This window comes from Pangasianodon hypophthalmus, chromosome 27, assembly GCF_027358585.1.
Source record: "Pangasianodon hypophthalmus isolate fPanHyp1 chromosome 27, fPanHyp1.pri, whole genome shotgun sequence".
Classification (NCBI taxonomy): domain Eukaryota; kingdom Metazoa; phylum Chordata; class Actinopteri; order Siluriformes; family Pangasiidae; genus Pangasianodon; species Pangasianodon hypophthalmus.
Window position 1 is genome coordinate 17,270,052 of NC_069736.1, and position 16,176 is coordinate 17,286,227.

Consider the following 16,176-nt stretch of genomic DNA (forward strand, 5'->3'; position numbering starts at 1 on the left):
TGCAGTCACAAGATCATTTTTTATTGGTGCTATAGTGATCTAATTTTTTAATTTATTATTTAGTTTATTATTCAGATCAACTCTGTTACTGGTGATCACTGGTATAGAGTTGTTTTTCTTCTGTGAACTCAACATGGGTCATAAATTCCTCCAAATAACAGCCCTGGGCCTTTATAACAGCTTTGAAATTGAAGCATTCCAATAGCAAGTTTGAGCATGAAGTAACACCTCGTGGTTATTTTTTGCCAGATTTCAGCCTTCGAACTGCCCTCAGACTTAAATTAAAGTGTGTGAAATTATTACTTGCATTTAAAAACTTGTAAAAAATAAATTAATTTGTTAAAGTAAATTAATTAACTAATAAAAACAACATAATTATGCTTAATCAGGTTTCTCACATCATAGAATGAAATATTAAGAGAAAACAATAATATATACAAAAGTTTGCAGAAACGCTTGCAAAATGAGGCTTGAATCATACACTGTAAAAAAAATTGCACTTGTACAGAATTTTTACTGTTAATTTTTACAGATTTTTCCTGTATTTTTGAAATACACAGAATATTATACATACAGTAATTTTACAAAACTATACTGTGAATTTACATGTCTAAGGTAAAATACCACAGAAAGTTTGTAACTGTGAATAACCATAAAATTTCCATTTTTTTAAAGAAATTTTTGTTCTTTTCACACTAAAGGACTGTTAAAATACATTTTAAATGTATCACAATTTCACAAATATTTATTTTTTATTTACCAGATAAAATGTTAAATTCTAGTTGTATACTGGAAATACATTTTAAAATAAGATACAATTAGTGACAATTAACAATAAAAAATAATGGTTCTATAATTTTACATAGATTTGTTTCGTATTTGACAGGCACCTTGTATTATTATACGTAGATGTTTTCACAAAAAACGTTGAATAAATGTGGTTTTATTAGTGTATACTGTCTAATCTAACATTCCTAGATGCTTAGGAATCTCGAAATCTATGCACTGCTTTCTATCAGAATTGACCAAAATCATTTAAATATGGATGAAATACAGTTTACTTAGGACATGAATGCATCAAAATAAACGCAATCTGAAAATCGGAACATTATTTAATATACTTTCTGTCAGGTGACATCGTTCCTATCACAGCAAACCCACCTATCAGAGCCACCTGACAGAGGAGCTCTGCTGCTGTCCTAAACTCAGGTTTGAACAATAACGGCAGCGCTCGGAGTTTTCGATGGAAAGTGTGGGCGATGAGAATAATTACATGGTACGCGGGAAAGAGGTAACACGACTTTACTTACAGAGGTACCATTCTAAAAGTTTCGATATTTTGGAAGAGAACATGGGGATTGAGTAACCAGCAGTGGAGGCAAACTTTGGAAAATTTTTAGACGCGGAACATTCTGAAATTGTTGTTTGAAAAATAGCAGCGGCTAACTTCGTTGGAGGAAAAATGAACATCTAAAGGACGGGCACAACGGCACACTGCAGCTGCAAGGCAAGTATACCGAACTCGTGTTAGTAGCATTAGTTTTCTAGTTATATACTGCTGCGACTTTTAATTTTCTTCAGCTTGTCAAAGGCACTAAATCTTTATTTCATGTCGTATTGCATATAGTAAGCAAGTGTTAGCTAACTATAAGCTATTAAGCCACCCAACTCACTCCTCTCGTGTTGAGTGGCGCGTTAGCATGCTAGCATATGCTATAGCTAATGTAATACTACTGAGGTGGTCTAATTGTTTTTCCAATTTAGCTGCCTACAACTGATAGTGTTTAATATTCATATTTTATCGGATATTTGCGGATTTTCTTAATTAACATGTACCAAGCACTGACATAAACTTGTCTTTCTTTCTACAGGTAAGTTGTGTGAGTTGTTAAGGGGTGAGCTCAAATGGTGAGTCTTGTGCTATAGTTAAAGATGTTCAAAGATTACTCCTGTCATAGTTGTGGTGTTTCTGTGAAAACCCTAAAAGGTTTTGTGCATCATCAAGAGCTACACAGAAATGAGGCACATTATCAGTTTGTATGTTGTATACCAGGTTGCAAGTCTCACTTCAGAAATTACAATACTTTTAAGTGTCATATTTTCTGTCATATTTTTTATATTTACACCAGGAACTTCTCCTTTGGAAGCAGAGTACTTCATGTTATCTGTGGACCAAACCATTGTGACTAGCCACATTACTGTCTTCAGTGATGCTGTTGTGTTGATGTTTGCCTCCTACTACTGCCTGTACACATTAGGAAGGCTGCAGTTTGCACTTTTAATTAATTGGGTTGGATTATATTCAGAGGTCTTTCTAATGTTGTCCATCTACAAAAAACAGTTGCTCTTTGTGGTTATCTTTAACACACATCCTGGAGAGTGTTCCTGATCTGTTGACAGGTTTTGTTCATCACTATTCCAACTGTCATTCACTACACTGGTCATTAGAGGACTACCAGGTTGTTGGGAACATCTGAGTGTACCAGTACATTGTTACTTCTTAATAATGCAACTGAATAGTGTTTTGGCTGTGTCTCTTTTTTTAAATTCCTGATTCAACCTCATGTCAAGATGTAGCAGCAGGCTCCAAATGCAAATGTCACACCTAACATCAACTTGAGAGCTCTTGCTAAGATTTTGTTTATAAAATAATGATGATACGAAAAACTACCTCAGAAACCTTTGAGTAGACAATCATCAATTTACCTTCTGTTCCCTAAAAGTAGTATGGCCAATACAGAGTCACCAGTTAACCTAACTTCTTTGGACATAAAGGGTATTTCTGGTACAGGGAGAACATGCTAACTCTCACCACAAACATTCTCTGTGCAAATTTTCTCTATTCTGCCAATTTTACTTATATTAAATGAGTATATTACAGTAGAGTCAATATTTCATTACTGAAGTTGTTTGTATTTCATTTGACAGATGCCTTTTCAAGATAAATCCTGAAAAGGGTTCAAAAGTGGAGAAGACCCCATCAAAAAAGCTGCTGGCAGTCAATCCAAAGGTTCTTTCACTGATAACAAAAATTGCAGACTATGAATGGAGGGAGTAAGAAAGAAGCATTCTTTAAAAGTGGTCAGTTTTTTTTGAGATGTCTGATTTTTATTGCTTGATTTTTGGTTTTGTTTTGTTTTGTTTTTTCCCTCATAATGAGCAACTGTTTCAGTCTACCTTCAATGTACCTGGTTTGTATCACAGTTGCAGGTACAGTTGGCCACAAGTAACCAATTGTTGGAACTCTACAGCACCAGGTGGCCATATTCACTGTGGTTTTGGTATCTTTTGTTTAATTGTTATTTATATAAATCTCTTTTAATGTATCTGCCCAAAAACTGCACAACCAACTAGCATTGTCTGTTCTCTTTGTTGTATGTTTTGGGTGTTTATTATTTATGGCTTCTTAAAAGCCATTTGGTGCAGATCATTTTTATTTTATAACAAATGTTGGACATTACATACAGTATTGCACAGTTTTCTAAGCAAGAATGTTGCAAGAGGTGCAACTGTTTTCTTTTCTGGTCTGTTGGGCAACAGAATTAAATAAATGTTGAGAACAGGAAGCCAGTGTGTGCTGTTATTGAAAAGCTAATCTCATCATTGTGTAATTTGTCGTGTAAGGTTAAATACATAACTTTTAAAGGTGGGCATACTTTTTTATAACAAAGATCTTTTAAATATACAAGGTTTTTTTTGTAGAATTGCAGGTAAAACCTCAGTAAACCTGAGATATATTGATTAAATATACAAGTTTTTTAAATAAAATGATTTAATAAAACCCAACTAATTATAGCACTGTTTTGCACTTTTATTTGTTTTACATTATTTGTATTATAGCCGTGTTTGACCATATTTATAGCTAACTTCATTGTTTTTACACGAGGAATATCTCATGTAAAATTAAAGCAAAAAAACTGTATTTTAATAATGGAACATTACCGTAATTTTACAAGTTAGTTTTTTCCTGTTATTTTACAAAATGTTATTGGCACCCCAGCTGCCATTAATTTTTTTTTTTTTTTTTACAGTGTACAACAGCAGGAGACCACATTGAGTTCCACTCCTGTCAGCCAATAACAGGCATCTGAGGCTACAGTGGGCACATGTTCACCGAAACTGGACACTGAAGATTGGAGAAATGTTGTCTCATCTGATGAAATTCGATTTCAACCTCAGATTGCGACATGTAGATGGTAAAGTCAAAATTTGTCATCAGTAAGATGAATCCATGGACCCAACCTGCCTTGAGGCAACAGTTCAGGCTGGTGGGGGTGGTGTAATGGTGTGGGGAATGTTTTCTTGGCACAACTGGGCCACTTACTGAGATGCTTTTTCTGCTCAGCAGGGTTGTGAGTGGTTATTTGAGTTACCATAGTCTTCCTGTCAGCTCAACCCAGTCTGGCAATTTTCCTCTGACCTATCTCATCAACAAGGTGTTTCAGTGGATGTTTTGTTGTTGTTGTTGTTGTTGTTGTTGCCACTGAGATCACTTTTTTTCTCCATTTTGATGTTTGATGTGAATGTTAACTTATGCTCTTGATAGGCATCTGCATGATTTCATGCACAACTGCAAGAATGTGCAAGTGTTCCTAATAAAATGACCAGTGAATGTATATCCTTAATACACTCATCAGTCTTCACTGTTGCATTCATCAACAGTAAATTTCCTAGGGCTGGAAAAGGGGGTTATAAACAAGTCGCACCACATCCCTGCAGTACTAATGCTGTCCACCGGAGGGCGTGGCCTACAGCTCTAACGTCATTAGTTGCACCTGTTTCTCATTAGCCCAAGCTTTTAAGCACAGCACTCTCACCTGGGTAAGTTCTGCCATCATGTCTGCTTATTGCCTTGTAAGTTTTAACTTATACTATTGTGGTGGATTTTCATGGGTTTTCTGTCATAAACATAGTAATGTAGATATAAAACCTGGTTCCAAAAAAGACCCGAGTAGCCTAGCACCTGGACTCTGCTTGGTTATAATCTGACTGAAGAATCTATCAGTTTTATTCAGGAATCAGATTGACATTAGCTAAAATGTTCTCCATTTATTATAGATTAGCACGGAAAGACAGGGAGTGCTGTTTGGCTAAACGAAAACTTTCAAATGCTGTATTTCTAGAAGATTCTTGTGGCTTGGCGTTCTGTCAGTAGCTAAATGATGCTAGCCTGGCATCCTGTCAGTGGCTAAATCATGCTAGCCTGGCGTCCTGTCAGTGGCTAAATCATGCTAGCCTGGCGTCCTGTCAGTAGCTATATGATGCTAGCCTGGCGTCCTGTCAGTAGCTATATGATGCTAGCCTGGCGTCCTGTCAGTAGCTATATGATGCTAGCCTGGCGTCCTGTCAGTAGCTATATGATGCTAGCCTGCAACGACCAGAAAAATCTCAGAAAAATCGAAGAAGTACAAGTCTCTTGATGCTTACAACTTTGTTGTTTGTAGGCATGCTCAAGACATTGAACATTGAGGACACGAGATGCTGCCCAAACAGACACCATAAACTCTTTTGCAAGCCGAACAATACAAGCTAGCTTAAACATGTCCCTGACAGGCAACGTCTCAGTAAAAATGTGACTTAGTGTTATTTAGCTAGTTTCTTGATGTAAATTTTCGGCACACTACTGATCCTTTCGGTTTGTTAAAGCAGTATAAATTAGTTAATTTATGTTAGCAAATGAATCCTGTTAAATTCTTAGTTAGCAAGCCGACGTCACTGATATGATAGTTATCTACGTAGCTGAGATGAAATGGGCGCTGGAAAGATGGAGCTTCTCTGACAAGTTATCCCTCCTAAAGCCCTATCCAGATGGGGTCTTGGGCTAATTTCCAGTTTTACGGGTGCTTTTATTTCCTTCCGGATCAGCCATGTCGGTGTGTTTCTCCATCGTCCTCTGAGAAAAATTACGAACTGGATGACTCAGTAATTTCTATTTCTGTTTTCCCATGTGAGCACAACAGGTACGTACACTCAAACAAGTACACAGGTTGAGAACTTTACAGCTCACATAAACTCCTACTCTTAAGCCAAAGTTGCTCTGATTGGTTTTATAACAACAACATCATCCTCTGCATGCAATTATGACCATTTTCAGGATTAATACAATCCAAGATCATTTAAAACATGCTCATTAGACACATAATATCTGCATACCAGCCCTAGTCACATTGCATAGCTTTATTCAGGTCAGAACAGGATTAGAAAACTCTCATGTTGGATGGGGGGATGGAGGAAAGGAAAAAAGAGACAGGGCATGGCCTGAGTTTCTCTGTTTCTGTGTGCTGCAGTTCATGTTTTCCAACATGCAGGAAAAAAAGGACATATATTAAGATGAGTGATTAAAGGCATTGTAATGGTAATAAAAGAAAAAAAAGAAAGATGGAGAGAAGAGGTGGAGAGAACAGGTTAGAGAGAGAGACAGAAAGGAGAAGAAATAGCCAAAAGAAAAGAGAAAGCTATTTGAAGCAAAGGAGAAAATAAAAGATGTAATGGAAGCTGTGATGTAGTAAGTGCCAGAGGTGTGGTGAAAACAAAGGAAGTTATTACCTTAAAAGGAAAAATGGTGATTGTATTACATAACTCCTAATCCTCCACCAAAAAGAGCCAGTTGCCTTGATGGGAAAGACATTAGCATGAAACTCCTGGTCTATCAGATATAAAGCGCTTTGCTCCATTAGTTAAGTGGAGCAACCTGTAAAAAATGTGATTTAAGTAAGGACATAAATTAAAGGTAGGGGTTAAAAGTAAACATGATAAACCTCAACACGCTAGCTATGTACCTACACTGCCATCCCTCAGCCATAGTTAACTATCTGGAAAAGAAGGTATTACGCAGTTTAAACAGGTGAACCTTCAGCTCAATTCTAGCCAACAAGTAATTCTAACCAACTCTGTAAAAATAATTGGTGCCAAATAGGTACAAGTGAGAAGATTAAAGAACCTAGTGATTAGCTTGCTAGCAAAATTCCAGCTAATAGTATCAGCAACAACATATATTCATCATTCGACAAGAACTAGCGTGGTCCGTAGTAGCGGTGTTATAAATGTAATTTGTCTCCTTCTGACATGTTTTACCAAGAAACACTTGTCCACATGGTCTTTACACTTCACTCCTCACTTGTACTTCTATTTTTAAGCTGATTAATACTATTTTTATGTCTTTTTACCATTTGATTGAATGCTGCAATGATCAAAATCCCACTATCCAGCGTCTCCCAGAAGAAGATGCGTTTTCCCTTTCAGCCCTGGTTCCTTTGAAAATTTTCTTCCTTATTCCATCTCAGTGAGTTTGTCACTGAATCTGGATCTGGACCTCATTTCTAAAAAGCTGATTTGTGACAGTGTTAATGTTTTAAAATCTATACGAATAAAACTAAATTGAATTTAACCCACTTTTCTTTACGCCTACCTGACTCCACTCACATTCTACTGTTCTACACACTCTTCTCAAAGTCACTTCACTTCCCCAGAAAACAGTGTTTAGGGTGCAAAAGTTGAAGAAACTGAAGAAAGTTGTTAAGATAAAGAATAAATGTTAGAAGAAGAACAGAAGGCAATGGGGTGAAGGGGTCTTTGCTAATCCTGCCTAATTGCTTTAGGCTCGTGTCAGTTTGACAGTAAGGAGATTGAGATACTCTCTGGGTCATCGACTAAAATAATCCCCCCCACCACCACACACACAGTCGCCTGGTCATGACAAACTGGTAACCAGACGGCAGCATGGCACCAGCTGTTTGTAAAATCTGAACTGTTCCTCATCTGAACTGTTCCTCATCTCTGAACATACACTAATACCTAAAACACACAAAATTTAAACACAGTTCATGAAGTATGAACAGACATTCTGTGAACTGAACACCGTCCATTATGGACAGTCATTTCAAATTCTGACCATGATATTTAGAAAACTCTCAACTCAACTCAACTTTTATTTATAAAGCACTTTCAAAACCATTAAAATGGACCAAAGTGCTGTCCATAGATAATAAAATACTAAAATTCATGAAAACATAGAATAACAAGAAGACATAACATCATGAAAAACATACAGCCAATCCTTCACAATTCTCCGACCTAATCAAACACCGAAAGCTTGATAAAATAAATAGGTCTTCAAGTCCTTTTTAAAAATGTCCGTGCTTGACGAGGATTTTATAGATAACGGTAACACAATAAAAATAATTTAAAAAAATAAATCGTTTGTTGATTCATCTTCAGTAACTGCTTTATCTTGGTTGGGATAGGGAACTCTGGGTGCGAAGTGGGAATACACCCTGAACAGGACACCAGTCTAGCCACCTACCAGCATGTTTTTGGGACAAAGTTTTAAATTATTTTCATTTTCTGTACATTTCTGACGTCCTTTAAATGGTTTTTTTTGGACATTTAGCTATCTAACAGTCATGCTAACTCCCTTGAACTATAGACCACATCACATGACCACTCAGATGATCTACAAACCTGTTCACAATTCCCAGACATTTAGTTAGTTACGCTCCCTTTAAATAACCTGGACAGTGATGGTACTAGACTTTCCTGCAAATGTACACTGTTTCTGGTTTCCACTTTGTTTAGCTATGTTTATGAGTTTGCCATTTCCTAATCTAGTCTATCTGTAGATCAGTCTGATCTTGTGCCTCCCTGTTTCTGCCTTGGTTTACTTAAAAACCTGTACTCGCATCCAGACCAGCCCGAGTCTGAACCAGTCTCAGTTAGCAAATGCCTTGAGGTGGCCAATAGAGGGAAAACATCCTCCAAACCAAAAAAAGATCCACAGGAGCCATTGTAGCAACAAATCAGTTTTAATGACAACTACATAGAAGTACACTGAATGTTCTTTTATAATTTAACAGATGATAAATATTAGCAAGTACAACACAATCATTTATATAGGATCCTAGAAGAGAAAATCAAATGAGTAGAAAGAAAATAGAAAGACAGAAACACGGCTGGGCAGAGACTTAACTAAGACTCGGCTCTCTGATCGTGTGTAGATATAAATCTGTAAATGAATGTGAGGTAAGTTATTAATCATGATGACTGCTCAAGAGTGTCAACCAATCACAGTAAAGCAGCCGCCATCTTTTTCAAAATGGAAAAACTCTCCAGACTACAAATTCGCAGCAATGGCAGCTTGTATCCGCTTCCCTCATGTTCCTGCTTCCCTTTCTGCTCCTCTTCCTTCCCCTTTCCTGCACATTACAACACCTGGAACTTGTGATCGAGGCAGTCGACGGTGCTGAAGCCGAGCTTCCAGGCCTGCTGGTCCTTGTAGTCGAGGCAGTCGAAGCCGAGCGAGGCGGAAACACCATAGCCCTGAGAGGCAAGCGAGGGCGACTGACACAGCGAGGTGCCTACAGAGGGCACAGCAAGGGGCGAGAGAGCTCCCTGAGAGGTAACAGGTGACAGGTAAGGGCCACAGTCGAAGTACGGAGACGACCCTAAGCCTGTGCCATAGGAGGACGACACTGGCCCGTAGCTCATAGAATACGGACGCTGCATGCACGCGGTACCTGAACCACACAGAGGGTCAGGGAGAGGCGACAGAGAGGCGGGGCTCCAAACGGACACGGGGGCAGACCCTAGGGTTGGAGGAGGAAGAGGAGGTGGTGGGGCCACTGAGATGTTGGTGGGATCAGAGGGCATCTCTGGAGGAGGAGGAGTGGCCTTTTTCTTGGGAGGACGAGGCTTGGGCTGGCCGCTAGACTGCTGTTGCTGCTGCTGACGGCATTTGGCGCGTCGGTTCTTGAACCAGACCTACGTGAATAAGACAGACAGAGGAAACCAGATAGACAGTTTAGAGAAGGAGAAAGTAAGAATAAAGAATAGTGATCAAAAATGGCAAAGTTTAAACCGTTAGAAGGAGTGTCAGTTGTGGGATGTCTCTAGATTAGTAGAGACTAATAAGCAATTAAATAAAATATATATTTTTATATTACGGGCACAAAAAAGGAGACATTCACCCACATCTTTTAGGAAAATATAGGCATCAGTGTAAAATTAAAATCAAAGAAACAGCGCCCCCTGGACGGCAACACTTGCACACCTTCCATTACCACCGACACACAGATCTGTGTCTCTTGGATGGACCATCTGTATCTCACTTGCACACAGGTACATCTCACGATTACATGTTTACACACCTGCACCTTGTCTTACCTCTGCTCAGAAAAACCTCATCTGTACCTTGCAGTTCTTTACCCACACCTGTGTCTCGCCTGTAGGTCTGGTCTGTATCCCCTTGTGTCTTACCTGTACCTTGGGGTGGCTCACATGTACTCAGAGAGATGACACCTCTGTCTCTAAATTTTAAAAGAGTAGCTACTTGGAACCCTATCTAGCATGTTGCATAACACTTTTAAGGGGTCCCCTAGAATCTACAGGGAACTTTTCTTTTTTATAAGAGTGTCTGTCATACTTGTACTCATATAGATCTCAGCTGTACTCAGGTAAGTTCACCTGTCACACACCTGTACCTTGCAGATTCTCACCAGCAGTCTATCAGGTCTGATCTCCTTCTTGCACCTTCCTTGTACAATCTGTGCTCATGTAGATCTCACCTACGCCTTGCAGTGTCCTACGTGTCCCTGTGTCTCACCTGCACTCAGATAGACCTCATCCGTCTACATTGTGCATTACCTGGGCTAAAACAGATTTCACCTGCACATCTGTATCACACCTGTACTGATAATGGTCTCACCTGTACTCTGGACTCAGGCAGGTTGATTTTAAGCGCCACCTCCTCCCTCATGAAGATGTCTGGGTAGCGCGTCTTCGTGAACAGTGCTTCCAAAATGTCCAGCTGAGTGCGGGTGAAGGTGGTACGCTCTCTACGCTGCTTTCTCGGAGTTGCTAAAGACAAATACAGAGGCGTTGGTTTCATAAATTTCCTATTTGAATAGTGAATAACATCATATTAAAAAATCTGCATAAGTGTGTCTATTAAGCAGAATGCCCTGAGTAAAATTAAATGTCCTATTAGTATCTTAATATGCTTTGTAAACAAACAATACCTTATGCTGTGTGTGTGTTTTAAAGTAAGTCATCCAAATTTTATTTTAAACTCTATATTTATTGATAGGGAATGCTCATAAAGACAAAAAGTGCATTAAAGGTAGAACAGGAAAATATACTGTACATTGTAATATCGCTTAGCATGATTGTGCTGTTGGTTAAATGATATTTATTTACTATCAGAGACCATCATTTATCTCATTCAGTCACATACTAAAACAACTGAAATTAGAGTCTAATAAATCATTATAAAATCTACATTTAGCTATATAAATTGTTTTATAGATTATAATATATAAAATTATAATTTTGAAATGTTCATCTTGTTCCATGTTAAACAAAGTTGATGATCTTCATCGATATCGTCTAAAATTGCACCAAATGTTTGAGAAAACAGTTTCCGTAGGTGTAAAATCATGAAATAAATTTAGTTAGAAAACAAACAAACCAACAAATAAATAACATGCCCGAAAAGTAACTAATATTTCATCATTAGCAAAATATTTGTATGAATCAAAATCAAATATTTGAGGTGAATATTTCTTTTTGTTTTCTTTACCCACTTTATTTTTGTGTGTATTTCTTTTTTAGCTCTTTTACTTTAAGTTTGGAAAATAAATAATTTTTTTAAAGGAACGAAAAAAGTCATGCAGAGAATGAAACAAAATCTGTATGGCTTGTGTTTCAGTGTTTCAGTGGACCAGATAATAACAACCTAAAGCCAGACTGACAAAATATTTTTATTTATTAAAATAAAACTTTTTATTTAATTTTTTTTGTGCTAAGTGATGGCACAAAATTCATTCTGTCTGTATTTACTCATGGCTTGTTAGGTACATTAGCTTTATTCTATTGTTTATTTCTAGTGAGTAATTCCAGCTACATCTAATCAGGTCTGATTTACATGAATATTCTGTAGAGGAAGTCACAAACAAATGAGTCACATGACTCAGATGTGACACATAACTCTGGATACGAATTTTAAACAGAAAACACATTAAATATTTAAAAATAAAGTTGTAACATTAACGAATTATAAAAGCAAACAGTTTCTAATTGTAAGTAATTGGTAAACCTTTAACTGTAAGAAACAACAAATTTCATACTCAGACTCTGAACATAATCCATTCAAATATTTCAATATTAGGCTGATTATTTAAACATGTACAACAATAATTTGACTTTTTTTTTTTTTTTTACAGCCATTGAGCTTTTTTAATTCCTGAAATGTCCGCCAACAGACCACAGAAGATCCAGGCTGAAATTATTTATAGGGCTGTTTGCTTTTTTTTTTTTTTTTTTTTAAAGTGACCATTCAATTAGGCTATAAGAATAAATTAATTGTATTATAATAATAAATATATTACCATATTATTATTAATAGTAATTGCCAGCACTGTAACAAAGTAAATAATAATAATAATAATAATAATAATAATAATAAACAGTTTATAAACACAATAATAAACTAAATATTGTAATTAGATGATAACAGCTTTGGTAAAATGGTGTCATAAAACAGATAAAACTGTAATAGAAGATATGACACACACACACACAAACACACACATATATATATATATATATATATATATATATATATATATATATATATATATATATATATATATTATACTATACTATACCACACTATAGTATATATAATGTCTGTTGTACAGAGCTGATTGTTGGAGTACTGACCGGGGAAAGAGGCGGCGGTGTGCAGCAGCTCCACACCGGGAGCCGGCAGCGTTAAACCAAACTGAGGCTGCTTCACGTAGGACATCATGCTGACCTCCGGGACTTCCTCTCACTAATGCACCAGGGGAACCAAAGAACCTCTGTTCTCATCCACACACTCACACACACACGCACACACACACACACACACACCACTTCTACAACTCACTACAACTGACTGACTCCAAACTGTGATAAAAAACAAAAAAAAATCAGAAGAGCGCACAGAAAGGAGAGCTAATCAATGAGCAGATCTCTCTCTCTCTCTCTCTCTCTCTCTCTCTCTTTATATCTCTTTTGTCTCTCTGTCTCTCTTTTCTCCCTCCCTCTCCCTCTCCCTCTCATTCTCCTTCCTCTTCTTGAACTCATTGCAATCAAATCCTTTTCCATGTTGTTTTTTTTTTAGCGATTTTCTTTTGCTCTTTAATGTGCTCATAAGTGCCATGTTATTGTTCATACCATTGCATCTTTTAAAAAAAAAGCACTAAAGTGTACTAAACTTTAGCCTTTTAGAATTAAAAATTGTCTCACTCAATTACAGATATCTCAGGAACTGATACTCTTGGAAAGAAGGGTACTAAACTGTACTTTCTGTACCTTTATTATGTATCATTATTTAATTGGACTGTAATTATCTTTCAGAGTAAAACTTTAAAGGTACACTACATGCAGCTTTCTGGTTGAAGATACTCACTAAAGAAAAGTAGGAAAAGTACAGATGAGTACCCTTTCTTCTGAGTGTGTACATAGTTAACCCAGTATCATCAGTTCCTGATCCTTACTTCTGTCTTCTGCCAATGCAATAATAGTCATTGTCCTTATTAATTATTGTTATTTATGCTGTGAGAAACATATTTACATCTCTAGTATTAGAAATTTCAAGGAGCCAGGAAAATGCTCTGCAAAGCCAGAGGAACTAAAGATTTCTGAACAGAAATCACTTCATTGTAGCATCAAAAATGGTTCTTTAGGGAAACATAAATAGTTCTTTCATGGCATCACATTTAAAAAAAAAACCCAAAATCTAACCAAAACCTACTCGCATTAATGTCACACTTCAATAATCATATCTATTTCATACAATAATATACACATTATAATATTACGATAATATGTAGGCGAATAACCACATGCTGGATAGAAATAAATTGCTTGTTATTTGCTTGTTTGTTTATTACCTCATAAATAATGAATTTTGTCCTACTGTATACTGTATTTAATCATACAAGCAGAGAGAGAGAGAGAGCGAGAGAGAGAGAGTTGGGCTGACTTATTATGATGTGCTTTATCTCAAATAAATCTCAATAAGTCTCTTAGTACAGGATAAAGGGGGAAAACAGTCATTTCTCATCAGTGGGACAGAAAGAGGAGAAGAGGATGGAGAGAGCACACAGAAAAAAAGGTAAGTTTCCGGGTACCATGCGTGTCACTGGGGTGCTGCTTTTTTGCACCTTTTAATTACCTGGGAAAGTGAATTTATCTTCAAAAATTCATTTAAGGTGTGTAATTTTAAGGTTAAAAAAACCCACTTAGCTGCACAGTGCACTTTATTCTGTCAAAACAAGAAAAAGTGTCTCACATGATGGACAGAAAACAGCCGAATGCAACATGAGAAGAAATGATGGACAAAGATTAAGGAGTTCAAGTTCAAGTAGACAGAGAGAGGCCTTACTGAAGAAAGTGAGATGGATGGATGGATGGCTCAATGGATGGATGGATGGATGGATGAATGCAATAATGGATGAATAGAATAATGATGGCTAGATAGATGGCTGTATTAATGAATGGATGTGTGGATGGGTTGAGGAATGAATGGATGGATTAATAGAAGAGAGGGATTGATGGATGAATGAATGAATGGAAGGATAAATGCAATAATGAATGAATAGGCCTAACAGTACCTGGATAGATGGATGGATGGATGGGTTTTGATTAATGTATACATGTATTTTAATGATTCAGACAGCCTTATGGGAAGTAGATTTGTATAATTCAGAGAAATTAGCATACTTTTACAAAAAGGTGATGTAGAGCAATTCAGTACAGTGTAAAAACTCCACACCTGCCATAAGTCTTATCTTCTTATCACACAGATGATTGACTATATAGAATATTTGCTGTACTAACTGACACTGCTTTGTGGTTTGACGCTGGAACAATGCAGGTTCCTCAACAGGATCAATAAAATCAACATATTTTTTCTTATTCATCCTACAGTTAAATGAACAAGAATGGAGACATGTTATTAAATAGATGAAGTTACACACAAAGATAAATCCAACAATAACAACTGACCATGACACTTGGCTTTGAGTTGTGAACTATAGACTTAAGAAGAGCATTGGACTGTGCCCTTGAACCATTGCTTAGAACATCAGACCAGTACCACTGGACATTAAACACTGATCCATTTTTCAAAACACTGGACAATAACATCAGGCCATTTTTAGAACATTGGTCAGTAAAATTGGACCATTGTGTAGTACATTAGACAATAATGCTGCACCATTGCTTAGAACATAGGTCCCTTGGAGAGATCATTGGAACATTAGAACAGTTTTAGATGGAAAGACAGTAACATTGGACCATTGCTTAGAACACTGACAGTAACATGTTTAGACGTTTGGATACTAACAATGGACCACTGCTTAGAAAACTGCACTGTAATATTGAACTATTGTGTAGAACATTGGACAATAGCAGTGGACCATTACTCAGAACATTGGATAGAAACATTGGACCATTATTCAGAACATTGGACAGAAACATTGGGCCATTATTCAGAACATTGGATAGAAACATTGGACCATTATTCAGAACGTTGGACAGTAACATTGGACCATTTTTCAGAACATTGGACAGTAACATAGGACCATTATTCAGAACGTTGGACAGTAACATTGGACCATTATTCAGAACATTGGACCATTTTTCAGAACATTGGACAGTAACATTGGACCATTATTCAGAACATTGAGCAGATGCAGATCATTGGAACATTATTTCTATCCGGCATGTTGTAAAAACCAAACCATCGTTATAGCAGGATATTTAGACAGTGTTTTACAGATTTAACAGATTTGGATGTCCTGTATTAATCTTCGTAGTTTTGCTAGCTAGTAAACTTGATGCTACCTAGCAGGCAAAGCTGCTAAAATCTTATAAGTATGTGAACTCTCTCACCAGCACATGGGAGAAAAAAACTATGAGGCAGTTTAATTTAGTAATTTAGTGCAGACTACCGGTGAGGTTTATGATGTTATACTTTGCATTACTAAAGCATTTCTAACAAAATAGTAAATCTCTACTTTCTTTTTGGGTTGTTGTATGTTATGTAAGTAAATATGTTTGAAATATTTTTGCTCATGTCAGAGTAAATGTAGTTGTTTTCTTGTTTCTGTGCCCAGTTTGTGGACGGGGCAG

General features: G+C 36.8%; 1 protein-coding gene across 1 annotated transcript; it reads right to left on the reverse strand.

The window, feature by feature from the left end:
- Positions 1-8,332: 8,332 nt before the first annotated feature.
- On the reverse strand, positions 8,333-12,996 carry crx (cone-rod homeobox). The gene is made up of 3 exons (XM_034300808.2): positions 12,715-12,996; positions 10,700-10,851; positions 8,333-9,756 (listed from the first exon to the last, which is right to left on the reverse strand). Exons 1-3 carry the CDS (start codon positions 12,800-12,802, stop codon positions 9,199-9,201), a joined length of 798 nt encoding a protein of 265 aa, XP_034156699.1. The 5' UTR covers positions 12,803-12,996; the 3' UTR covers positions 8,333-9,198.
- Positions 12,997-16,176: the final 3,180 nt, after the last annotated feature.